The 24,494-nt window shown below is 54.0% G+C and overlaps 11 protein-coding genes across 11 annotated transcripts; 5 read left to right on the plus strand and 6 right to left on the minus strand.

Annotated features, from left to right (window-relative positions):
• Positions 1 to 790: 790 nt before the first annotated feature.
• Positions 791 to 1,496, plus strand: A1O3_09068 (uncharacterized protein; the record flags this gene model as incomplete). The annotated part of the gene is made up of 2 exons (XM_007739164.1): positions 791 to 909; positions 956 to 1,496. 2 exons carry the CDS (start codon positions 791 to 793, stop codon positions 1,494 to 1,496), a joined length of 660 nt encoding a protein of 219 aa, XP_007737354.1.
• Positions 1,497 to 1,849: 353 nt separating this feature from the next.
• Positions 1,850 to 2,734, plus strand: A1O3_09069 (60S ribosomal protein L15; the record flags this gene model as incomplete). The annotated part of the gene is made up of 4 exons (XM_007739165.1): positions 1,850 to 1,936; positions 2,074 to 2,230; positions 2,287 to 2,513; positions 2,594 to 2,734. 4 exons carry the CDS (start codon positions 1,850 to 1,852, stop codon positions 2,732 to 2,734), a joined length of 612 nt encoding a protein of 203 aa, XP_007737355.1.
• Positions 2,735 to 3,673: 939 nt separating this feature from the next.
• On the plus strand, positions 3,674 to 3,961 carry A1O3_09070 (isoleucyl-tRNA synthetase; the record flags this gene model as incomplete). Its single annotated transcript, XM_007739166.1, has 1 exon — positions 3,674 to 3,961. The coding sequence occupies one exon, from the start codon at positions 3,674 to 3,676 to the stop codon at positions 3,959 to 3,961; it is 288 nt and encodes a 95-aa protein (XP_007737356.1).
• Positions 3,962 to 4,519: 558 nt separating this feature from the next.
• On the minus strand, positions 4,520 to 5,872 carry A1O3_09071 (uncharacterized protein; the record flags this gene model as incomplete). Its single annotated transcript, XM_007739167.1, has 1 exon — positions 4,520 to 5,872. One exon carries the CDS (start codon positions 5,870 to 5,872, stop codon positions 4,520 to 4,522), a length of 1,353 nt encoding a protein of 450 aa, XP_007737357.1.
• A 968-nt stretch (positions 5,873 to 6,840) lies between these two features.
• On the minus strand, positions 6,841 to 8,706 carry A1O3_09072 (retrograde regulation protein 2; the record flags this gene model as incomplete). The annotated part of the gene is made up of 2 exons (XM_007739168.1): positions 6,841 to 8,569; positions 8,648 to 8,706. 2 exons carry the CDS (start codon positions 8,704 to 8,706, stop codon positions 6,841 to 6,843), a joined length of 1,788 nt encoding a protein of 595 aa, XP_007737358.1.
• Positions 8,707 to 9,715: 1,009 nt separating this feature from the next.
• A1O3_09073 (adenosylhomocysteinase) lies at positions 9,716 to 11,065 on the minus strand (the record flags this gene model as incomplete). The annotated part of the gene is made up of 1 exon (XM_007739169.1): positions 9,716 to 11,065. One exon carries the CDS (start codon positions 11,063 to 11,065, stop codon positions 9,716 to 9,718), a length of 1,350 nt encoding a protein of 449 aa, XP_007737359.1.
• A 1,214-nt stretch (positions 11,066 to 12,279) lies between these two features.
• On the plus strand, positions 12,280 to 13,049 carry A1O3_09074 (uncharacterized protein; the record flags this gene model as incomplete). Its single annotated transcript, XM_007739170.1, has 2 exons — positions 12,280 to 12,826; positions 12,886 to 13,049. 2 exons carry the CDS (start codon positions 12,280 to 12,282, stop codon positions 13,047 to 13,049), a joined length of 711 nt encoding a protein of 236 aa, XP_007737360.1.
• A 434-nt stretch (positions 13,050 to 13,483) lies between these two features.
• A1O3_09075 (ATP synthase F1, delta subunit) lies at positions 13,484 to 14,452 on the plus strand (the record flags this gene model as incomplete). The annotated part of the gene is made up of 3 exons (XM_007739171.1): positions 13,484 to 13,639; positions 13,804 to 14,121; positions 14,249 to 14,452. 3 exons carry the CDS (start codon positions 13,484 to 13,486, stop codon positions 14,450 to 14,452), a joined length of 678 nt encoding a protein of 225 aa, XP_007737361.1.
• A 791-nt stretch (positions 14,453 to 15,243) lies between these two features.
• On the minus strand, positions 15,244 to 18,463 carry A1O3_09076 (uncharacterized protein; the record flags this gene model as incomplete). The annotated part of the gene is made up of 2 exons (XM_007739172.1): positions 15,244 to 18,029; positions 18,079 to 18,463. 2 exons carry the CDS (start codon positions 18,461 to 18,463, stop codon positions 15,244 to 15,246), a joined length of 3,171 nt encoding a protein of 1,056 aa, XP_007737362.1.
• Positions 18,464 to 19,453: 990 nt separating this feature from the next.
• A1O3_09077 (uncharacterized protein) lies at positions 19,454 to 22,462 on the minus strand (the record flags this gene model as incomplete). Its single annotated transcript, XM_007739173.1, has 1 exon — positions 19,454 to 22,462. One exon carries the CDS (start codon positions 22,460 to 22,462, stop codon positions 19,454 to 19,456), a length of 3,009 nt encoding a protein of 1,002 aa, XP_007737363.1.
• Positions 22,463 to 23,632: 1,170 nt separating this feature from the next.
• Positions 23,633 to 24,328, minus strand: A1O3_09078 (uncharacterized protein; the record flags this gene model as incomplete). Its single annotated transcript, XM_007739174.1, has 1 exon — positions 23,633 to 24,328. The coding sequence occupies one exon, from the start codon at positions 24,326 to 24,328 to the stop codon at positions 23,633 to 23,635; it is 696 nt and encodes a 231-aa protein (XP_007737364.1).
• Positions 24,329 to 24,494: the final 166 nt, after the last annotated feature.

Below are 24,494 nucleotides of genomic sequence, written 5' to 3' on the forward strand. Positions count from 1 at the left end.
TGAAAGATTTCAGTACCAAACTTGGCTGATGATGTGGATGACCTACTGGCGGACACTCCTTTTTTGACAAGTGGGATTAAGAATTGCAAATGCAGAGGTGTTGGCGGAATTGGAAAAGATCTCGAATCAGATTGTTTATGCAAGAGGAGCGTAATGGAGGATGCAACTGATTGTGGACGGCGTAGAGTTTGAGATGCTCCCAGAGAAACATGCAGAAGTACCTTTGCGGGCTTGACAGTCCTTGTAACATGACGATACTGGAGATATTAAATCCAATGCAAGCTGATGGGTTTCTCGTGACATAGCCACCGAGAGCTCAGAGCCGTTGGCAGGCTTGAGGGTTTCCTTGAGGGTTTCCACGATCTCTTGCACTTCTCCGTTACCTGCAACCGTCCTCAACAACCTCAACCAGCCCAACTACAACCAGCGTCAAGAACTTTTCGCCCAGTCCGTTCGGCTTTGGTCCTCGGGACTGCAGGTACACGCCCAGTTTGGCCCGCAATGCCAGGCAGTACATCGCACCCAAGTATTCCCACCCTCGGCGCCTGTACTCTGTACCCTGCACACTGACCCTACACAGGCAAGCCAATCCCAACCGCGAGCAAATGCGGGTCCAGACTGTTGAGAAAAAGAGTTGATTTCATTCGAGAGCCAGTTGCGCCCTCTGATGAGTCTTCACCAGCCCAGGCCAGCCGAGGGGGTGAAAGTGATGAGGAAGGTCTAATGTGAGCATCTGCCCTAGATGCTACAACTCACCGTCTCATCAGTATGTAGAATCGACCCCGAGCGCATGGGGAAGATTTGCAACAAGTTGAAGGAACCGGATCCGTGGCCAGACCAGTTTGCAGAATCCATGAAAGGCAGACAGGAAAATATTACGAAGAAATTGAAGGAGTTCAGACTCAAGAGGTAAGCTCCGCAGTACCAGCCAGTCCATCACTGCTGACCAGGGTAGCACCTCGGACGAGCAAACGTTTAAGGCAGCCTTCTCTCCTCTCATGAAGACAGCATTAGCAGGCCTTGCAGATGATTCCGCGACCTCTCCTTCGTCCTCCGCAGTCCCCATTCACGTCCCCTTTCTGGGACCCGAAGGACAGCCGTATTGCGACGGCCTTGTCAATCTTATGCGACAATCGGATACTCTGACATTCGCCTACGATCAGCTTTCAGGACGAGGGCCACAGACGTCCCGTCTGCAGGACATCAGGACATCTTTCGAAAAGGACAAGGAGGTGGCAGTGGCCACACTCGAAGCTGGAAAACAGGTAGCAAAGATTGAGATCGAGAGACTTCTCGCGGACAAGTTTCAGGAGGTTCGAACACCGCATGACCTTACGGCAGACGACATGAACAAGGGCCGACTGCTCCTATCAAGGGGCGCAGTCAATAACACGTCCCTCAAACAGCCGTTGGGATGGGGTAATGTGGCTCGAGACACGGAGAGGGCAATGGAGAACCTCTGCTGTGCAGGTCAAGGGAATGGCAGAAACCATTAGGCCATGTCTACCAGTAGTGGATGTACGGAGGACACACGAGATGTGAGGACTACTAATTAGAGTAATTATGTTGATAGGAAGATCTGCTTAAGCGAAAGGTCCGGAGCCAGTAATATGTGATTGGCCGACAGCCACTGTCATGGCAGTGCACCAAAAGTTCATGCCAAGATTCGTCGGCCGCCAAGCCTGCGCACACTTCGACCAGGGAAAATTGTGTGCGGGATGGTCTCAATCAACCCGACCGACACCGACTTCAAAGTTCTCCGGACGCCAACATCAGTTCTTCGTGAGGTGTAACAGTCAAGGTAGTTTACTCCAGTCCGTCTACGATACCGCCGGCTAATTGATCCCAGATGGGTGCCCTCAAATACGTGGAAGAACTTCAGAAGAAGAAGCAATCCGATGTCCTTCGATTCCTGCTCCGAGTCCGCTGCTGGGAGGTGAGCTTCCCTCAAACAAGACAAAGCTGATGGAAAGGAGGAGGACACAAACATGCTCCTCCTTTCATCATCTGTGGCACATGTGGCTGTGTCTTGCTATACACTCGTTGAACTTTGCTGAGAGTGCATCAATATAGCTGCGACAATTGAATGTCATCCACCGCGCTTCTCGCCCTTCTCGACCAGACAAGGCCCGCCGCCTGGGTTACAAGGCCAAGCAGGGCTATGTGATCTACCGCGTCCGTGTCCGACGTGGTGGTCGTAAGCGACCAGTGCCAAAGGGTGCTACTTACGGTGAGCAAATTTGAGCCAGACGGTCTTGCGATGCTAGGAAACTCATACGTTGGTAGGCAAACCCACCAACCAGGGTGTCAACCAGCTCAAATACCAACGATCTCTTCGCGCCACTGCCGAAGAACGAGTCGGTCGCCGCGCCGCCAACCTGCGAGTTCTCAACTCATACTGGATCAACCAAGACTCGACCTACAAGTACTACGAAGTCATCCTGGTCGACCCTCAACACAAGGCCATCCGTCGTGATCCTCGTATCAGCTGGATCGTCAACCCTGTTCACAAGGTAAGCGATGGAAATGCTGCGAGCAACCATGTCCAAACCCGACCCCGAAAATTTCGGCGGCTAACACATGTCACGTCTAGCACCGCGAAGCCCGTGGCCTCACCGCTACAGGCAAGAAGTCTCGTGGCTTGGGCAAGGGCCACGGGTTCAACAAGACCACCGCTGGCAGGAGAAAGACCTGGAAGAGACACAACACCTTGTCGCTCTGGAGATATCGCTGAACCTGACCTTACGGAGACTGCCGTACTGTCATATTTGCCGATGGAACACGCAAGCGGTTATGATTGGCGAGAGTGGATTGAGCCAGCAATGTCTATTATTGCCAGGCTGGAACGAATATCAAAGACATGGCAAGACAGGGTGGGAGGATTGGCGAGCGGTTTCTCGCGTGCAATTCAGATACTCTGATCGGTCAAGATATCGGATGATACCAAACATCAAAATGCAAGCATGCAAAGTTTCTCCTGCATCAAAAGCAGGAATTTCAAGCAAACTCTCCGTATTCCGAGTGACTTCCGTCGCATCTGCCGGTGACAACGGTCTCTTGTAAGCAGGTACTGTTCCAACCACGCTGTCCTGCGCTATACTACAGAATTGCCAGTTGCTTGACCGACTGTCACCCCCGATCGGGACGAGGGTGATGCCGCCCTGTATTTACCGGCTGAGTCGGAGCTAAAAGCGGCGCGGTCTCGTAACCTAAGCCTGTGCAGTCCCCGCGCTACGTCAAATACCTACATAATAAAATAATTTCAGATCGTCTCTCATCGATCCGCTCTTTGTCTTTGTACGGAGCACATCATCATCGAGTCAACCGGTCGCCAGGGGACGGAAGACTCTGCGCTGCCATCGACCATACTCTCTGCTCCCTTCGAGCAATCATTACTTGCACCTGGCAACTAAGCTGCCCACGACTCAAGGCGGTCTTGCATTCCAACACTGACCAAACCGTCTTCTCTGTGAAAAGCCCGGCTCAGTCTCAGTCTCAGCCTCAGTCTCGACCAAGGCTACCCTACCTCGCCTCCTGGTCTCTGATATGTTTACAAGCCTGTCCCCCATCAGCCGATAAACCTCCTTTCCCTTACAGATTTCCCTCGACAAAGCTGCCCTCGACGACCATCATGCCATCCACAACCCTCACAGCAGCCGCGACGGCAAACACAATGAAGTTAACCGGCGCATCGTCCTCGTCTTCGGCCGCCGCCGCCGAAGAGCTCGACATCTATGACGAAATCGAAATCGAGGATATGACCTACGACTCAACCCTGCAGATCTACCACTACCCGTGCCCATGTGGCGACCGGTTCGAGGTCGCGATCGCGGATCTCAGACAAGGCGAGGACATCGCGGTGTGTCCGAGTTGCAGTCTGATGATCAGGGTTATCTTCGAAGTGGAGGATCTGCCGGCCGAAGAGGACGGCGAGTCTAAGCAGGAGAAGGAAAAGGTGTGACAGGCCACTACGCCAAAGGGACGTCTCGGGAGTCACTTTAACAGAGAAAGGTCGTGCAGGAAGACTTCATCAGTCGGATGTACGGGTATCCTTGAACAATGCATGTCCACCAAACGGATCTGTTCATGAGAGCCGCACAGCCACGGATGTTTTCGATACACCAACACAAGGACCACACTCGACGGGGTCCTAGTGGGAGCGAAGATGCCCATGCTATGAAGGCTTTGGCCAGGGCATTGCAACTTTCTGTGATGCAATGGCATGGCTCAAGCTGCATCGAAGGAAGTCATAGCCTTGGTTCAACTAGGCCGTTACCGTAAAATTATTGGCGCGCGGAAAGTATGCAGAGCACGAATATTTGTGGCTATTACTCCTTTGTGAAGAGGGTTGAAATCACACCCTGTTGGTACCATCAGAGTCCTCAGACCATTGCGATATGGTGGACACATTGGCCATCATCATGTTTGGATGCCCACGCCAGGCGGCCACAGACGATGCTGCAGCTGGATGAGGATTAGGGGTTTACACTTGCACTCCATGGGCAGAGGTGTGAGTGGGTCAAGAAAAGAAGACGTTTTCAGCGATGTGCTTGTACTCCATTTCCCAGCCCTCGATGTCGCAGCGGTCGGCGCCCATCTTGCAAATTCGAATCCGGTCAATCTCGATGTCTCGGGCCCAGATGAACTGTTTGTCCGTCTCGGGCGTGGATTTTGAGCCAATTGAGGATATGGTTTGGTGGGAAGCCGATAAGCGGTGAGATCCTGGCTTTGATGAGATGTCAGTTGTTGCGGCGGAGTCAGATGGTTCTGCCGTCGAGATCGAGTTTGACTTCGAGCCTGAGTTGGACGAGGACGAGACAGGGGCTTGAGCGGTTTGTCGGCTGTGTTGCGATCTGACTGCCGGACCTTCATTGAAATACCTCAGGATATCCCGAGCATCGACCGTTCCGGCTTGCCTCCCTCTCCCTCGTCCCTGCCCCTCGAAACTCCTTGGCCGGTCTTTGACGTAGATCATATTCGCGACCGTCGCATGCAACACCAACGCCCTCGTCTCAGTGATCAGCCCTGCTTCCTGGAAGATGCGGCGGATTGCGTCCCCAAACGCCAAGAGACGAGATGTAGCGTCGTGAGGGTGGGCGTAGAAGACCCGGCTACTGCTTGGTTGTGGGAATGTGCCCAGACCAGACAGCGTTATGCGCAGAGGGGTAGGAGAGTGACGAGTGGGGGACGACGGTGGCGGTACTCGGGAATGCAGGCCAGATAGGTCGGACGCAGGTGGCCCTTTGGGACGAGCATCTGCTCGAGTGGGAGGAGGAGGAGTGATCTTTCGAGTCAGCGACTGTGGCGGAGAAGTCAAAGGTCCCTCCACAGTCATGGGCTTGCTTTCGCCTTGGCTAATTCTAGAGTCAGCCTCGACCTCGCCATGGCCGTGCTCGGGTCCGCCTATGCTCTGCGCTCCAATAGCTCCCTTCAATTCTCCCGCCTCGGCTGCACGAAGTAAGTCGACGTAATCAATCTGCTCGAGCAGCCGGATGGCGAGATCCATGTCTTCCCTTTCCGACAGATCCATCGTCCCGAGCGTTAGATGAAAGGTGCCCGGTGGTCGATGTGCGGCAGAAGGAAGTAGCCGGAGAGTTTCGTCGCGTATTCCTTGGTATGTTATTGGTGATGTGCTTGTGGTTGTGCTTGAGGGATGAGAACCGTGCAGGTCCGGGGCCGACGTCGACGTCGACGTGCCTTCCTGGCCCCGTGTTCCCAGGCTGGCATGCTCCAAAGGTGTGGTGACGGATCTGAAATAAGCCAGCGAGTCTGCCAGCTGCGGAACCGAGTCGTCGGTGGCCAGGGGAAAACACAAAAAGTGCGTGGGGCGGCCGCATTTGGCTCTGGCTTTGGTTTTGGTATTCGGCGGCATTCTGACACGTACGATCGAGGTCGAGCTGCCAAACGAGTGCCAATGCAAAACTTGTCTTGTGAGACGTCGAACCGTAGTGCCAGAATTGTGCGTCAGGGTCGGGGTCCAGGTTGCGTAGCGCGGCAAAGAGAGCATTTAGCTGGGGAGTGGTGATTCATTTAGCTCTAGCTGGCTATTACATCGACGAGCCTAAGCCATCAGGCGCGGCTTGAGATACTGTACTTGACACTGAGTGCTCAGGGATCCTGGGAAACGCTGCTCCCAGCTGGACCTGGACCTGGACCTGCTTGTGATCAGCAACGTGAACGGCTCGTAGGAGTCAGGCGTAGAGAGAGGTATCCGTACCGACAACGTTGTTATGTAGAGCGCTGCTAGAGCTTCTAGTAAGGTGTATTCAAATGGCAGCCTGATGGATTTCCGGCAAATGATAGTCATAGGTAGGTACATATATTCAGAGTGATTGATTGGATAAAATAAAGCTTGCCTAAACCTTCAAGACCAACTTCAAATATCCCGTCAGTTATTATATTCCTCCGTCTTCCATACGCCTTTCTCTCCTCTTGTGTACCGTCTGACCTTCTCTTGCTCAGTCAGGCCTTGAAGCGTCTCTCAGCCAAAGTCTTCAACGGACGAGGGAGTATGTCAAGCTTCGGCCGGTAATTCCCACTCCAAGGTTCTGTATGGTCTACGGCCCCCACAGATGGGCGGGATATGTATTATGATCCATCGCTGCGCTGCGTTGCACCTCATACAGGCTTACATCGGTATGAGCAAAATAGAGATACAGATACAGATGAAATTCTTATTTCCTGCCTTGCGAGTTGACAGAGAGGCGAGCTCTGCGCTCAGGAGCTCCCACAGAGTCCGCGATACCTGTAGTCTTTGCTGGAATCGGGTCACGCCAAAGCCCGAACAAGGAGACCACTCATTGTTGCCGCCATTACCTGTCCTTGTGATTCATACATTGCTCAGAGACTCAAGTTCTCAGCGACCAACACCTGGACTTTCATGCCCCATCCATCTCCATCCCCCTCCCCATCCCCGCCCCCAACCCAATTCTTCTTCTTTCCCACCTTGGCCACACGTTTCGCGTACTTTTGCATACGTCGTCTGCCAATGAGGGGGCCATCGTCTTCTCCTGGCGAGTCCGCGGCATCGCTCGACCCCCCTATGGAGCGAGGCACCGATATCGTGAGTTCAACCCCCTTTTTCCGTCCCTTTTTGCCGAGATTGTTGACGAACCGCGCCGTCAGCCACACCTGGGGCTGAGGACCGACCTTGCCGGTCGGGTAGAACTGGCCGATCAGCCACATCAGGGTTCCTGTGTAGTTGCCCCACCAGATCTCCTCGGGGCTGAGAAGATCGGACAATCGCGATTTTAAGATCTCTTCGCGCGGGGGAAGTTCGCCGTCATACCGATTCTCAAGCATCAGGGCGATACGAGCGCGAGAGGAGTGGGACAGGCCATGAGCGGAGGTCAAAACGCCAGTCGTGGTGGTGTAGAGGGCAGCTACCGACGCCGTTTCCTTGCTCAGAGAAGCGTGGTGGAATGACAAGTTCGCCAGTCCTTCTATGACGTGGTGTGTCAAAGATGCCGGGACGGATTGGCCGTGCGAGGGGGAAGGCAAGGCATTGAGAAGCAGGGTTTTGAAGTGTGCTGCTGAGTGCGGCGCGAACGGGGCTGACGCAACGGCGATAGGGTCCAACGCCCGAACTGATGGTGGCAAGTCGCGAAACAGAAGGCCCTCTCGTACGCCGCCCTGGCAGAACCGAGCGACGGAGATGCCGATGGGCAGAGTATTGGCGACGACATTGAGCAAGAACGCGACGGCGGGGACTTGATACCTGCGACGGTCGGAGACGCGGAAGATCTTCTCAGCCGTGCGGGCGACCTCTTTGAGCCTTTCCGTATCTGTGAGGTCATCCTTGTATACCTTGAATCCGTTGATGATGGAGATGGGATAGTGATGGCCATGGTTCTGGGACTGGTTCAGTAGCAGATACCCCCATCCCCGGAACCCTCCGCCGGACAGATAGAGATGACAGCCGCCTTCCTCCTCGGCCCGGTCTTTTAGTTCCTGGGGGATCTCCAAGTCGTCAAAGGCCTTGCGGAAGTTGTCCGCGATCTCCTGTCTGAACTCTTCTTTCGCCCGGTCCGGATCTTTGGCGTTTGCACACTCCTCCAGCCTTTTGGTGATCGCCGCTGCCCCGTAAGGGAACGAGATTGCCACCTTAGGGCTAGTCCGCACCATGCCATTAGTCGAGATGATCCAGGTGATTTGGGCACTGCCTCCGCCGAGGTCCATGACCAGTCCGCGGACCTCAGAAAAGCTGCTGACAATGCCCATGGCGCCAACATGGCCTTCTTCCTCCTTGGACAGCATCTTAACCACCAGACCCGTCTTGGCCCGAATATGATCCCTGAACTCCTTCGAGTTGATCATTGTTCGCGTGGCCTCCGTGGCAACGACTCGAATCCGGTCTTTCTGGACCCCGAACTCCTTACAGACGTGGGTAAAGTGCCGGAACTCCTCGGTGACGTCCCGGATGACATGACGGGGGATCGGGATCTTTTCACCCGTCTCTGGGTCGTATTGGGCCTCGTACAGTGATATACCTACTCGGTCAAAGTATAACGTTGGCAGGATACGCGTGGTCGGAGGCGAGAGATCGGATATAGAGAAGCGGATTCCATTGCTTCGGCAACCAAGGCCCGTTAGACTGATCCGGACGTGGGAAGGCCATAAAGAGACTCAAGAGCGCCGATGCACGCACCTTCCCATATCCACGACGCCGATAAGGTAACCATGTTTAGCAGGACGTTGATGCTTCATGGTGCGAAGCTCGAAGGAGACGGCGCAATCTCTGAGTATGTACGGAGTAAGTGGCTCGCGTCTCCCCACTTGATGAGCTCCAGCGGGATACCGGCCCTGTAGCACTCGGCCCAACGTGGAGGACAGAGGAGATCGGGACAGTGAACAATACTAAAGATATAAACTCAGGAGCAAGTGCCACTACTGAGGTATTGTACTTGGTGAGCACTTGTGTCCATTTTTTACTGTCTACTATCTAGGCACTATTCTGTGATCTGTGCTCTGTGCTCTGTACGGCAGTCGCCAGCCTCGTCACCCTCGTCGCCCCCGCCGTTACCCAAACGTCATCCAGCGGACTTGGCATGGGTCGTCATCAACTCCTCCGTACTCCGTACTACGACTGCAGTGGCACCTGAGTCCTCGATTCGTGAGTGTGTGAGTTTCCAGTTTCCAGTATCCAGTATCCAGTGCCCCATAATATCTCAAGTCTACATCTACAGTACAGAGTACACTGGCGAAGGTGCGAGAAATAGAGCTAGAGCTAGAGCACCACCACAGGACGCCTGCAACAACGCTCAATGGCAGGGTTAGGGTTGGGGTGTATCCTGGAAACCTGGTGGTGAGAAGGAATGCGCATTCGCATCATCATATCCTCTCATTAGAAAAACCATGTGCTATCTATTGGGGGTATCTCTCCGCAAAGCTGATGAAGCTTCACAAGCTCGTCCGTTGAAGGACGTAAGATTCATCTCTCAATCTCATGCTCCGATCTGTCCCATCGAAGAGATTCGAAAAGACTGATGAACTTTTCTTTTCGTGTCTTAACTCCCATGAAACCCCATGTTTTCCTCATCCATGTCGTTGAGCGTGGTCGTTCTTTTCTAACTAGAGAAAAGCATGTCGAGCAACAAATCCCCGAGTTCTATGCGTTGAGCATTAGAAGAGATTCCCCCGAGCAGACAAAATCCAGGACGCCGAGCCCATATGCAGCTTGAAAAGTAAGCGAAGGTTGCTGCTGGAGCACAACAACCTAGTATCTGTAGATGTCGGCCTTGAAAGGACCTTGGATGTCCAGACCCAGGTACTCTGCCTGGACAGGGGTCAACTTGGTCAACTTGGCATTGACATGGTCCAAGTGCAGGAGTGCAACCTGCTCGTCCAAGATCTTGGGCAGAACATAGACTCCGATCTGTTTCTTGCCGCTCTGGCCGAATTCAATGTATTTCTTGCCGAACGCCTCATCTTCGGCTTTGTACAACATGATCTGAGCCAGGACCTGGTTGGAGAAGGAGCAGGACATGACAAACGAGGAGTGGCCGGTGGCACAGCCTAGGTTGACTAGACGGCCTTCGGCAAGGAGGATGATGTTGCGGCCACTGGCCATCGTGTAACGGTCGACTTGGGGCTTGATATTCTGGACGCTCTTTGCGTTCTTCTTCAGCCAGGCCACGTCAATTTCAATGTCAAAGTGACCGATGTTGCAGACGATGGCGTCGTTGCGCATCGCCTCGAAATGGCGGCCGACAATAATGTCTCGGCAACCAGTGGTGGTGACGAAGATCTGACCCAGAGGGGCGGCTTCGTCCAGAGTGACCACTTGGAATCCAGACACAGCGGCCTGGAGGGCGTTGATGGGGTCAATTTCGGTGACGAGAACGCGAGCACCCATGCTGTGAAGCGCCTGAGCACACCCCTTGCCAACGTCGCCGTAGCCAGCCACGACGGCAATCTTGCCAGCAATCATGACGTCGGTAGCGCGCTTGATACCATCCACCAAGGACTCTCTGCAACCGTACAGGTTGTCAAACTTTGACTTTGTGACGCTGTCATTGACATTGACGGCAGGGATCAACAGCTTGGTGTCTTTCAACATGCGGTACAGGTGGTGGACACCGGTTGTGGTCTCTTCGGACACGCCGTAGCAGTCCTTGAGCATCTCGGGGTATTTGTTGTGGACCAGGGCAGTCAAGTCACCGCCGTCATCCAGGATGAGGTTGAGACTCTTGCCAGACGGGAAAGAACGCAGTTGTTGCTCTAGGCACCATTCGTACTCTTCTTCAGTCTCGCCCTTCCACGCAAAGACCGGCGTGCCCCCGGCGGCAATGGCGGCGGCGGCGTGATCTTGGGTGGAGAAGATGTTGCAGCTGGACCAGGTGACTTCGGCGCCCAATGCTTTGAGGGTTTCGATGAGGACGGCGGTTTGGATGGTCATGTGCAGGCAGCCAGCAATTCGGGCACCGGCGAGAGGCTGGTCGGCGGCGTACTTCTGTCGGATGGCCATCAGACCGGGCATTTCGATCTCGGCGAGGTCGATCTCGCGGCGGCCAAAGGCAGCCAGCGAGATGTCGGCGACCTTGAACTTCTGGGCGGGAGCACTCATGATTGCGGTCGTGGTGGAATGGACGGAGAAGGTAAGCGAGGAGGTGATTGTGGTTACTGGTCAAGGATAGAGATTGAGGATTGGGGATGAGAGGACGAGGACGAGAGGATTGGAAAGTGAAGAATGGTGGCCAGTTCATTTTTTTCCCTCCTAAAAAATAATATCCCGCCGGATTCACAGTCCAGCCTCCCAACCCACCAATAGCCATCCAGCCACAGCTGCGTGTCGTGGGGTACGCGCAGAAAAGCGCAGCACGTTACGCATCTATCAACTGCCAGAGGAAGCGATGAGAGATTGGAGAAAGTGATAGGTTCGACGACCTTCGTGCAGTCCATGCCACTCACAGTCCATCATCATTGCTGACGCTTGGTGCGACTGATTAGTTCAAGGACAACACAACCGTTGGCCTCCCGACATCCGAGCTCCTTCTTTCCATCGCCCTGTCTCGCGCAGTCGTAGTCGAGAGAACGACGAGTGTCGACCTTGCACGGTTGTCGGTCTTTGAGTCTTGACGCCTAAGCAAGCCTTCTGGCTGCGGGCTGCGGGCTGCGCGATATTTTGCCCTGATGCGGTAAAGTCGGGGTACAGAGCAACTGTCCTGAGCCTGCTCGTGCCTCGTCTCGCAGCCCGATCGTCCGTTTCTCCACGTCCACCACTCAGCTGACTCCCTATCTGTCCTGAGATGGGCCATACGAGCACATATAGTGGATGAACGCAAACGTATCGAAAAAGAAGAATGGCCATGGCGATATACACACGTTGCCGGCCAAGAGATGATGGCCAGTGGCGCCAGGACACGCTTTAGCAGTGAAGAACGAAATCACTACATGAACAGACCCCGGCTTTCCGGTGACCGAGAGATGTTTGTCTCTGCTCTATTCTTTTTGCGTGCATGATTTCTTTCATGTTGGCCTGGCTTGTCCTCTCTCTACATCCTCATCTCCGCTTTGCAGGTCGGATGGTTGCCCTTTCCTATGCTCCAAGCTCAAAATTGCGTGATTAGATACCCCTTTTACACAATTCTGCCTGAGAAACAACAAGCTCTTGCAGACAAAAACCCAGTCGTTCTTTGGTATCTCTGCGTCAGACTACTCAAGGCAAACGGAATTATCACTGTCTTTCTATCCTCTATCTTGTCCTGCATCTTTCCCTCGCCTAAGATTCTTCACCTAACCCGGTCGTGACCTGGGCCTGGATCCCATTAACCGGAACAAATGACAACGATTCTACCTCCTGCGGGATTGAAGGTGAAGGAGGACTTTGGTGTCAGCCCGCTAGTCGCCGAGAATGTGACGGACTTCAAAGAGTCGCCGGAAGAAGTGCTTCCAATCGAACTTCGCTCTCACTACCTCAATGGTGGCTTCAACCGAGGGACAAACCGCTGGCTCACGGTTTCAGCATATCTGGAGCCGGAGCATCAGCTAGATATCGAGAGTGTCGACACACCCAACCGACTGCTGGCTCTGGCCTTGACCCAACTTCAGCCAGCGACTCCCGAATATGCAAAAGTCAGCTATAATGAGTCCTTGAACTGGCCGAAGATCATGTCGACTTTGAAAACCCTGGCCGCCACTGAGGGGTACAGATGGACACGGCAAAGTTTCTACGTTGTGGAGTTCAGGTCCAGGTTAAAGCAGGACATTGACGTGGACCTCCTGTTCAAGCTCGACAAGGAGTCTCATATCGAGGCTACACAAAGTGGTGGCTTACTAAAGTATTGGTTTGGTGTGCCTGACGCAGAAAGGAGGAATCTTGCAACCTGTGAGTCACTACATCCACCAGCATCAGCCTTCGTTTGATTTGTTTCTGATTGTCCAAAGGCCTCTGGCGAAGTAAGCAGGATGCAATCAACGGCGGTCTTGGACCATGGCACAAGCAAGCTAGGGCAGTGATTGCACAAATGTACGAGCAAATCGACGTTAAAGGCCTCCTCCTCACCGTTGAAGACGACGTCGAAGGCTGGAGCTTCGCCCCTTATCAGTAGAACCGGTCCAGTTGAGAACGTGAATGGCGGCTTCGGGCTGACATGGAGGAAATACTTTGTTTGCCGAGCCGGTTGAGGTTTTGAGAGAGAATTGCGGCATAGACTTCCGAAAAAGTTATCCATTAGCCATCTGCACATTGATCCCTGGCTTAGAAGTAAGCAACACAATCAAAGTCAGCGGTGACCACATGGAATACATCCTCTGAAGGCGTGGAGGATCGAAATATCAGATATCCCAAAAGTCTCTATTGACCGGCGCTATGCCAATTCAGGACTAGCTGTGAAATCGGGAAGCATCTAACCTTCAATGACCGTTTCTTGGAGCTCAAACAGAGCCCCGAGTAGAAACCTGAATCTCCCCTCTCGAGCTCCCGCTTGCGATCAAATTCCCTTCTTCTTTCTTGCCTCTGTCATCTCAATTGGTGCCTTTCAAGATGATGTCCTCCAGGCTCATGCGGCCTGCCTTCGCTGCTGCCCGCCGAACGGCAGCTCCCCAAACTGCTATCCGAACCTACGCCGCAGCTGCAACTGTCGACCCGAAACCTCCTGTGCCGCTATTCGGACTTGATGGAACTTATGCTAATGCTCTGGTATGCTGAAAATAAGCCATTCTGCCCTGGACAACCGCTCCGGCTAGACCCCGCTCTCAAAACATGCATTGGAGCCCTGCAACTCCAGACCCTCCTTGCGCGGGAAGCGCAACGTTTGTTAGAAAAGCACACAGGCTGACTGCTATCATCATTGTCTCTCATAGTACACCGCTGCCGCAAAGACCAACAACCTGGAGCCGACCTCGAAAGCCATCACCAGCCTGACCCAGATCCTGAAGAGCGACCCCAAGCTGCAGGTGATTCTGACCGCCCCGACCCTTTCGGATTCGGACAAGTCCCAGATCGTGGCTGAGCTGGAAAAACACACCGGTGGTGCCGACAAGAGTGGTACGGTCAAGAATTTTTTGTCCACTCTCGCGGAGCATAATCGGCTGGGCCTGCTTGAGGGGGCCTGCGAGAAGTTCGGCACATTGATCGGTGCGTCGAGGGGTGAGCTGGAGGTTGTGGTCACGAGTGCTCAGGTATGCCAACCCTCAGATCCTCTAGCTGGCTACTTTCCATCTCCGTCGAGAACCACGTGGAAACGAAAAATTCATCGAGACAGGAACAAGTTGTATTGACAGAGGGCGGATTCGCTGACGGAAATAGAAACTTGACGAAAAACTGCTCAAACGCCTCGAAACAGCCATCTCCAAGTCCGAATACAGCCAGGGCAAGAAGCTCAAGTTGACGAGCAAAGTGAGCCCGGACATCCTCGGCGGTCTGGTCGTCGAGTTTGGCGAGCGCACAATCGACCTCAGTGTTTCCAGCAAGATTGCCCGGTTGAACAAGCTGCTCACCGACACCGTGTAGATCGTCCCTCACAACCCGGGCTCTCGAAAGACAACCTAGTCGAGTTTATGCTTGTGTCTGTGGACCTCGATTTGGGCTCGGCTCGCGAGTTCGAAACAAGGGAGAGTGGAGAGGGGCTGGCACGTAAGGAAGTATTGCGCTGGGATGAGATGATATGCTTGGTCGACGGTGGCAGGGCAGCGGGCCAGTGCAGTGGTCGTGAGTCGACTTGAGTTGGAACGACACAGTCCGTCTACTCAAGGAGATGAATGGGCGCGGGAGCAAAAGAAGACAATGTATATACCACGTTTTCCCCCGAGTTCGGGCCAATTCGCAGAATGTTCCCAAGTTCAATCTTGCCCGATCTCTACCGTGAGTCCAAAGCTCGCATGTCTCTCTGCCCGAAAGGCTTCGATTCTGTATTTTTCGCCCCGTGGAGCCGCCCTGGACGAGTGTGACAAAAAAGTCTCTCTCACAGGGTGGCTAGAAAGGAGGCCAGGCCAGTTCGGTGTGCACCATAGTTCTATTTTCTATCAATAAACACCATTCTATGCTTTGCTTTCTCTTTGAGGTAATAATGGTTTCCCTCGTCCATTCTTTTACTTGCCGGCAGGGTTCCTAGTAACGAATCCTGACAAGTCCATCTTCTTCAGGGTTAGGTGTACTTCCACTCCTTTCTAGACCCGATCCCGTCTAATGCATAACCTTTCACAGCCTTTCGGTTTCAACCAGGACATGCGGTCGAAAATCAGCCTGGCATCCAAGTTCCCCGTGAAACGAGAGACCATCCTCATCCTCTACCCTAACCACATTCAATCCAACTGGGCTTCAAACTCATCTTCATAGACGGCAGTACTCTCGTCGGTCTTGATTCGACTGAGTTGTTCGCTGACATACTTGTCGTAGTGGCTGTCGGCAATGCTCTTTCTGCGTTCCCGTTCCAGGACGTCTGCTTGACCGAAAGCGTCCGAATCGGAGGTTTGCGAGGGAGCGCGCTCCCTGAAAAAATACGACTTGCCCCCATTGTCGCCAGCGTCGCTGTCAGCCGCGGTAGATTTCTGGTCACCATTGAAGCTTGAGACGAAACTGCTGCGGTTGCCGATCGAGCGGGATGTCGAGGAACGCCGAATGTGCGGGGTCCTGTGCCCATCAGGACCGGGAGTTGCAACATGGGTGTTCTTCCTCGTGAGACCGCGGGTGAGGATGTCGTCGAAGTAGTGCGCCGCCGCGGTAGAAGGGGTCCGAGGTGTCTGAGGGAGACGGCAATTGATGCCCGTATCATGGATCATCTTCGCCATCAGCCCCGTCCAGCCGCACTGATGCGACGCCCCGAGACCCCGACCGGTGTCGCCATCGAAGAACTCGAAGAACCACAAGTAATCTTTCCAATGGGGGTCGAAGTCCAAGGTGTCGTTTCCCGCATTGATGGCACGGCGGCCCTGATGATCACGAACCATGAGGTGTTGCAAGCGATGTTGGATTTCTTCTGCCGCATGACCCAAATGCATGTACTCGCCCGAGCCTGTGGGACATTCGACTTGCAGGCTGGTGCCGTAGAACATGTAGAATCGGAGCAGAGATTCGACCAAGAGAAAATTCACGGCAATCCAGATGGGACCTCTCCAATTTGAGTTCCCGCCAAACAGCCCAGAATCGGAATCTCCGGGAACATAGCTGACCTTGAATTCCTGACCATTGACATCCATGCTGTAGGGGTGTTCTTCGTGGTGTTTGGACAAGCTGCGAATGCCATGCTCGGACAGGAATTCGGTTTCGTCCAGCATTCTCTTCAGGATCTTCTCCAGTCGTTCCTTGCTGACCAAGGACAGGAGGAGGCGCTCGTCTTTTCCTCGCTTGCGCATCGACGCAATATTGCGTTCCGCAACGTCATGCCGGTTTTCAATGAACCAGTCCATTCTCCGCTTAAAGTTTGGGAACCTGTTGATGAGCTCGGGCTCCAAGGTGAGTACGGCATAGAGAGGGATCAGACCGACCAGAGACCGCACGGGCAACTGTTGAGACCAGGGCCCACCCCAGGAAATCGCGTCGTAATAGAAGCCGTCTTCATCGTTCCACAAGCTCTTCTCCGACCCCCCGGCGCGAAAGGTCATGGCATCTGATATCAAGATGAAATGCTCGAAGAACTTAGATGCAATGTCCTCGTATATTCGTCGGTGCTTGGCCAGTTCAAGGGAGATGTTGAGCATGCAGAGACAATAGAAGGCCATCCATCCAGTGCTGTCTGCTTGCTCGAGCACCCCGCCTGTGGGCAATGGCTCGGACCGATTGAACAGGCCGATGTTGTCCAGGCCTAGGAAACCGCCTTCAAAGACATTCTTGCCCTCGTGGTCCTTTCTGTTCACCCACCACGTGAAGTTGAGCAGTAGCTTCTGAAAGACCCTCTCGAGGAAGTCGAGGTCTTGTCGACCGTACATCTTCCGCTCGATCTTGAATGTTCTGAAAACGGACCAGGCGTGGACAGGTGGGTTGACGTCGCCAAAATTCCACTCGTACGCCGGCAGCTGCCCGTTGGGGTGCATGTACCACTCCCTGGTGAACAGATCGAGCTGCTTCTTTGCGAACTCGGGATCGATCATCGCGAGTGGGATGCAGTGAAACGCCGAGTCCCAGGCGGCGAAGAACGGGTATTCCCACGAGTCTGGCATCGACAGAATATCATCCAAGTGCATATGTTTCCAATGGATATTGCGCACGTTCTTGCGGTTGGGTGGCGGCGGAGGCATATTAGGGTCACCGTTCGCCCACTGATCCCAGACGAAGTAGTAATGTTGCTTACACCACAACATGCCAGCAAAGGCTTGTCTCTGAATATTCCTCAGGTCGTCGGTCATGGGGAGAGGGCTGATTCGATAATAGAACTCATCTGCTTCCTGGCGCCTCTGTTCCATAATATCGTCCAGCAGTTCCTCGTTCAGATAACCATCGTATCTGCGGGAGAGACGGAATCTGACCACGGCGCATTCTCCGGGGGGGACGCCGTCACCTTGACCAAAGTCATACCACGCGGCGCATTTAGTTCCTGAGCAGCGAGGATTGATGGCCCCCTTCTCTTCATCCACGATCCATCTGTGGAAGGCATCCTTGACGTAAGGCTGTTTATTCTTGACGCCATAGAGCTTTTCGTGGTTGGTGTCGTTTTCCGTGAACATGAGTTGCGGATGAACGTCGTCGGCATCTGGGCCACAGCCCGGTGAAGGAGACAGTTGGAAGAAACGGGTGCCCAGCTTGTGGTGTTTGGACTGAGCAGTCATGGGCCCGACCATGCGGATGTTGGGTTTCAGCTTGTCAGCTTGGTGACCCCAAGTCCAGGTATTTTTGAACCACAGATGCGGGATGATATGCAAGGGCGCCGCCTCCGGGCCTCGATTGTAGGCGGTCACCCGGAACAACAACTCCTCTGGGTCATCCGTGTCTTTGGCCGTCTCAATAAAGATGTCAAAATAACGATTGTCTTTGAAAGCATCAGAGTCGATGATGTTGAACTCGCGCTCTTCTTTGCCACGCCTGGCATTTTCCTGGATCAATTGTTCATAGGGGAATCGTCTTTGAGGGAGTTTGTAGAGATATTTCATGTAAGCTGCCGGCCCATTAGCAGAGGTTCCAGTGGTCCCAGCATGCAGACTCACAATGAGTAGGTGTATTGTCGAGGTGGAAGTGCGCCTCTTTGATGCTTTCGCCATGATTCCCTTGAGGATTGCTGAGGCCAAAGAGTCGCTCCTTGAGGAAATCGTCTTTCTCATTCCAGAAAGCAAATGCAACGTTCTGGAGGCCATGGCTGTCGGAGACACCAGCAATGCCGTCCTCGCCCCAGCGAAACGCTCTGGACCTCGCTTGGTCGTGGGAGAAATGGCTCCAAGCGTCACCGTTGTCTGAATAGTCCTCTCGGACCGTTGCCCACTGTCGTTCGGACACATAGGGGCCCCATTTCTTCCAGTACTTCTTGCGTTCCCGGTCTTCCTTCAAACGCTTCTCTTCCTCGCAAAGGTACTCGTGGTGGTCGACAACAACCATCTTCAAGGGGCTATAGATACTGCAGGACAGCGGGAAGAGGATATATCGGTCTGCAGGCTAAAACATGTTGGTGCAGAGGCAGCGAAGATGTGGCGGAGACGGACGCAGGAGAACGGCGAACAGCGAACAGGATTCCTTAGCCCTTCAAGACTGTAAAAGCAGGAGCAGCTGTAGCGAGAGTGTACGGAGTACGGAGTATACCTGCGAGGAAAGAGGCAATCAATCTGGCAAATTTGCGTCCGGGATCGTGCCTGAAAGTCAATTCAACTGCTGTGAGGAGCCAGGCTCGGGACAGAAGTTGGTCGCTCAGGACGCTTCGGTCCCTGGCTGCATACGATAGCTGCATTATTGCCTTTCCACATGTTCCACTTGTTCCAGCAGCACAGAAATCGCGTCAGTGGCGTCGAGCGAGATGGGGGCGAGTGGGTGAGGCGGGCGACTGGACGGAGTGCGCAGTGCCAGTGGCTGGCTTAGGGCCTCTAAGGCCTTAGGGACCTAATAAGCCTCCTAAGCCCTTAGCCGTGCCAGCAGGTTCCTGGCATAATCGCCCAAATCCCAGTCCCAATCCCATCCAAGCTCCTCAACAGATTTATCGCCATTCGCTGGCCCCCCCTGCGGCAGCTACGGTATTGGCGAATTGCATGGCCATGGCCATCTACAGAGTACTACTCCGTACTCCGTCCTCCGTACTCTATACGGATACCAACTCTGTACTCCATAGTACTGCATCGAACTTGGCCACGAGCAAGAGTCTCTCATCTTGTAGAATTCTTCCGCAGCTATTTCAAAAGCTACATGTAGCTAGCTAGGTACACATAGCTATAGCTGTCGGTGCACGCTCCACGTGACCGGCACATGTGAGCCTTGTGGGCACTACGACTTTTCCAATCTCCTAGGAGGCAAAGGAAAAGGAGATTGACGAACGAGAAAGGAGAAAAACAAAACGAGATCTGGCGGTCAGCGCCCACTCCTATGCTCCTCCCGTGTGGTTTATTTGAATAATGCCAAAATCTCCTTCATATGTTGCTCACGCACTTCTTGCTTGCTCAGTTGCTTGTGGTTTTGATTCATAGACACGTCCGCAAGCTGCTGTTTTCGCCTCTGGAGCTCCACGATCTTGCCTTCGATGCTGTCCTTGATCTGATATCGTTTCACAAGCACAGGTCTCTTCTGGCCAATTCGGTAGATCCGATCGACGGCTTGCGCTTCCGCCGCCGGGTTCCACATCGGTTCCATGATGAAGGCTCGTGATGCTGCCGTGAGATTCAACCCTTGACCAGCCGCTTTGATGGATGCGAGAAGGATCCTGATGCTGTTGTCCGAGGCAAGAGTATCCAAGGCCTGCCTCCGGTGGTGGAGAGACATGGTGCCGTCGATTCGGACAAAGGAATATCCGTGGTCGCCAAGTGCCTTGCCAATGAGGTCGAGATGGGAAGTGAACTCGGAAAACACCACGCATTTTAACGGTGGCTCTCCAGCAGCCTCCAATGGTTTGCTTTCTTCCGTCATGATGGCAATGTCCTGGAGGAGTGCCCTCGTCTTCGTGTGGGGACCGGTGTACACCTGGGCGAGTTTGCCCTCCTCCTCCCGTGCAATGTCGTCGTCTGGTGCAATACATACTTCCCGTGCGGTGGATCCGCTAAATCCGACGTACTGAGCAGAAATCCGTGCCGAACAGAACGGGCAGACGATCGGCTCCTTGTTCGACAGGCTGTCAAAGGCCGCCCTCTCCGGCTCGAAGCAATCGCCACACACCAGGTCGAAACATGGCAAGATGAAGCACCGCGTCCTCTGCTCGTCATCGTCAGCCTCGGGCATACTGTCGGACCCGATTCTCTTTTCACACTTTCGGCAATTGTCCAACTCGGCCTCGGCCATGAGGTTGAGCGATTCATATGCCGCGCGCCTTGATATGGTGGGAAGAGTGTCTTCTCTATCCACATCGATGGCTTCGTTGGCACTAATGCCCTTGAGTTTCTCCAGATCCTTTTCTTTGAGCAATTCTCGTCCGTGAGCACAGATCAACCTTAATGTCATGATACCGCGAAGTACATGATGCTGAACGCCGCTGTTCTTTTCCCTAGTACGTGCCAGTTCTCGGATCTGTACGTGAGCCACCTGTTTGAAGAAATCGTGGAGCTGCCTTTCCTCGGGCGAGAACTCGAGCTTGACCACAAAATCATCCCTCTTGGGTAAATCGATGCGATCGCGCAGCCGTCGTAAGGTGAACGAGTCAACAAAAACTCGCAGTGCCTTTAGAAAGCCTGGGTCGCCGGCCTGTGCCGGCGCCCTGATGTATTGATTGAACCTCCCAGCGGTGTCATATGGATACAGTCGAAGAAACCTGGTCAGAGACCCCAGATCGTCCAGACGATTTTGAATCGGGGTTCCCGTTAGGCACCACCGACGCTGGGCCTCGAGGCTATAAATTGCCTGAGACTGGATAGCCTTTTGTTCACGAATCGTATGTGCCTCGTCCAGAATGACTCGGAACCACTTGAGCTGGTTCAGGGGGTTCGCCGAGCTCCTGCCGGAGAACTCGGAAGCCACGACACCGTATGTCGCGATCACAATGTCATACTTCGAGAGGATGTACGGGTTGCGTTCGCGACCGGGTCCATGATAGACGCAGTACGTCATGCTTCCAGGTTTGACGTGTTGGGCGATCTGGTCTTCCCAATTCTTCACCGTGCTGGTCGGGCATACGAGCAAGGTCGCGTTACTGTTGGCCAGCAGTACGTTTTGGTCGTCGCGAACAATCTTCTGCCTAGCAAATGCTGTGGCTTCTTCGACGGTACTGGCCACCAATGAAAGGGCTTGAAGCGTCTTTCCCAGGCCCATCACGTCCGCCAGAAGGCCACCGAGGACCTGGTCCGGCTCCTCTTTGACCGAAATACCGGTCACGACTTCGTGGTACGTCGTGCTACCGTGTTTTGATTGTTTGCGCCGCCACAGTGACGAGTTTTCCGACTCTTCAGCTCCAAACGTTCTGTGCCGCTCATGCATCAGCATGAAGGTGAGTGCCTGTTTTTGATGACTGAGCAGAGGTGTGGTGATTATGGTCGATGGAGGTTCGGTCTCAGCCAAAGGGGCTGCGGTATTGGCAAAGGAGTCAAACAGTTTGGAGACGGCTTGGGTCGCCTCTTCCAACGTGCGCGTGTCTGGCAGAATCCGCCCTGGGCCGCTGCGGACGGGCGGCGTAAGAGCATATCTCTGCGCATGGGGATTGACGATCGGCACTCCTGGCTCGGGCGCCATTGGTGGTCGGAGCCAGAAGTTGTGCTGTCCAAAATGCTTTCCAACCTTGTCCACGTCCCCTCGTCGTCCATACAGATTGACAACCATTTTCAGCTGTTCCGAACAGGGCTGGTGAGCCCATTCATCTGGCTTCTTTCGACGGTTCACTAGTCTTGATTGCGTCCGGAAACCCTTCAAGCCATCCATCGCAGGCGCCAGTGCGGCGGCGAAATCCGAGTCCACCTTCGCGAATGTTGTGTTCCAGGGATCTACCACATCAATGACCGTATCTTTGGAGGGTGTACGAACCAGAGTGCATTTCATCACAGGCCATTCATTCTCCCGATGAAGCAAGGATTCAGCTTTAGGCTTTGGGATGAGATATGCTGAAGCAGTGGTGGCAATGTGTCCGTAGCAGACCTCCTGATCGTCGACTGTCCGCGAGGCCACAATTTCGATATCATCGTCGGCGTCGTCGTCGTCATTTGTCAGATCCACCAGGTCGTTTTTGGTGGCGTCAGAGGCCTTTTCGGGATCCGGCCGCATATACTCACCCACGATGCCAGGCGTGGGGCGGTGTGAAAACGTGCTCGGCTTACTGAGTTTCTGCGATTCAGGTTCCGTACTCAATTTGAGCTTCTTGCGCGGGACATCGACTCGAGACTCAACACTGTAAATGCTCTCAAGCATAGATTTCGGACCACCATTCTCATGGTTGGGGTCTCGGGCCGGCGATGAACCTGGGTCCGGCTTTTGGACCATCGATTCAAGAGCTGCAGGCGCTCCCCTCAACGATGCGGAAGCCTTGTGTGCAGATCGGGGGCTGAGGAGAGAGCGGTGATCGTACAGTGAAGACGCTCTCACATGGCTCTGGTTAAGCTGCGAGGGAGTAGCCACCCCTTCAGTGTAAGGGAGGCGAGAAGGTTGAGAAGTTGCGACCCTGGAGTCGGTATCCGACGGAGCAGGGCTGTGGGCATGAGGTCTGACTGAAGCTGAATGAGCTGTCAGCACGATATTGCGGTCAAAGAAAGTTATCCTCGAAGGCGCGTCCAAGATCTCTTCGAAAATGAAAGCAAAATAGCCATATCATACATGACACTTACAGTCAGATTTAGTCGTTCTCTTCATCGACTTGGGATCAAGAAGCAAATGAGCGTTGCTCGACATGACTGGTCAAGGTCCAAATCACTGGCCTCATAGCATAAGTTCCTCAACAAGTGAATGAAAAGCTAGGAGTGAAGGAGTGGCGAATCATACTGGGGGACCGTCGCCGCCCTGGACGAAGGCAAGGCAAGGAAAGGAAAGGCAGGGCAGGGCAAGGCAAGCCCAGCAATCGAGAAGTGAGAAAGGGAAAGAGTCGGCTGCCGACAAGTCTAGAGAAGATCAAAGTGAGGTCGCGAGCTCGATGGCCGTGTGGGAGGGATGATATGAGCGAGACAGTCTTTAATCAGAACGATGGAGTCGTGGACTCGAACTTCGATGAATGTGGCGCTTGGACCACGTTCTTACCTTATCCTACGGGAGCCTTGCGCCAAGAGAATTCGCGTGCAGTGGCGCGCGAGGCTGACAGCCTCACGTGGCCTGTGGCCTGGGCTTAGGGGCTTAGGTCAGCGTGAAGGAGACCGTCACCACCGTTGGCGCCGTGACTAGAGTGAGAATTACGAATTACATAGGTCAAGGTGAAAGTGAAGCCCAGGTTGCACGCTTGGGGGACTGTCTCGACGCAAAGCAATGTACGGATAGTAGTCAATGTCATTTCCTCACCATTCAGAATCACTGTCACTGTGCTACCCCGACCATCGCTCAAAAAGCCAATTGCGCTGCCTGCTAAACGCTTGATCGTCCTGTATGCAGATAGGCATATCCGCCAACCAATTCTGCTGCCTCCTATATCGCAGATTCATATCGACCTCAGGCCTTGAGAGACACGGTTTACTCCTCAGGGGCGCGCGGGCCCACCATCCAATCCTCAAGCGCGAGCCAGTCACTCCATGCCCGTTCGGCGGCTTGGAGCTCGCCATCGGTGGGCTCGTGCAGAGGCCGCATGAATGGGACTGTTTCCAACGGTGGCATATCGTAGTCACGCTTGACCGACGCCCACCCCCCGCTCTTTGCCGCAAAAAGGTAGTTCCGCCGCTCCTGTTCTCGCTGTGGCCCGACGCCTGCCTGCCAATCGTCGCCAAAGAAACCGTGCAAGACCTGGGGTACGTCCATCCCTGTGACGACGAGCCGTCGTAGATACGGAACCAGAGACACGGCAAATGCTGCGGCCGCGGCCGACGCCTCGGACGAGGAAGCTCGCGAGACATCCCTGTCAAGCCGTGACTTCCCACCCCGAGGCCCCGCGGAGCCGAGCACCGGGTTGGGTTGTCTTTGAAAGGGTAACAGGATGTTTATGAAGGCAGCAAAGGCCTGCACCAGCGGTTCATGTTGGGCATGATCTATAAAGTAGCGTTGGCAGCTCTGGTATTTGGGGATCCAGGCGATGATGTCGAATTGAGGGCCTGGCGTTCGTTTGCCCCGGCTCGACCCCTCGGACGGGCTGCGGATACCAGTAAAGGAGGCGTCGCGCAGAGACGACCTCGACATGCCAAAATTGTCCTCGGACGAGGATGACGAAAATGCCATGGAGTTTAAGTTAGGCTGCGGATCGAAGGATATCGGAAGTATGCAGTTCAGATCTGCCGCCAGGTGATGAACCACGAGAGGAGACCATTAGGACAGAAGTTTGAGATTCTGCCAAACACATAACGAGGAGCACAACATCGCTGGTACAGTCCGGGGAGCCTCAGCA

The sequence above is a fragment of the Capronia epimyces genome (genome assembly GCF_000585565.1).
Source record: "Capronia epimyces CBS 606.96 chromosome Unknown aczIQ-supercont1.9, whole genome shotgun sequence".
NCBI classification, from domain to species: Eukaryota; Fungi; Ascomycota; class Eurotiomycetes; order Chaetothyriales; family Herpotrichiellaceae; genus Capronia; species Capronia epimyces.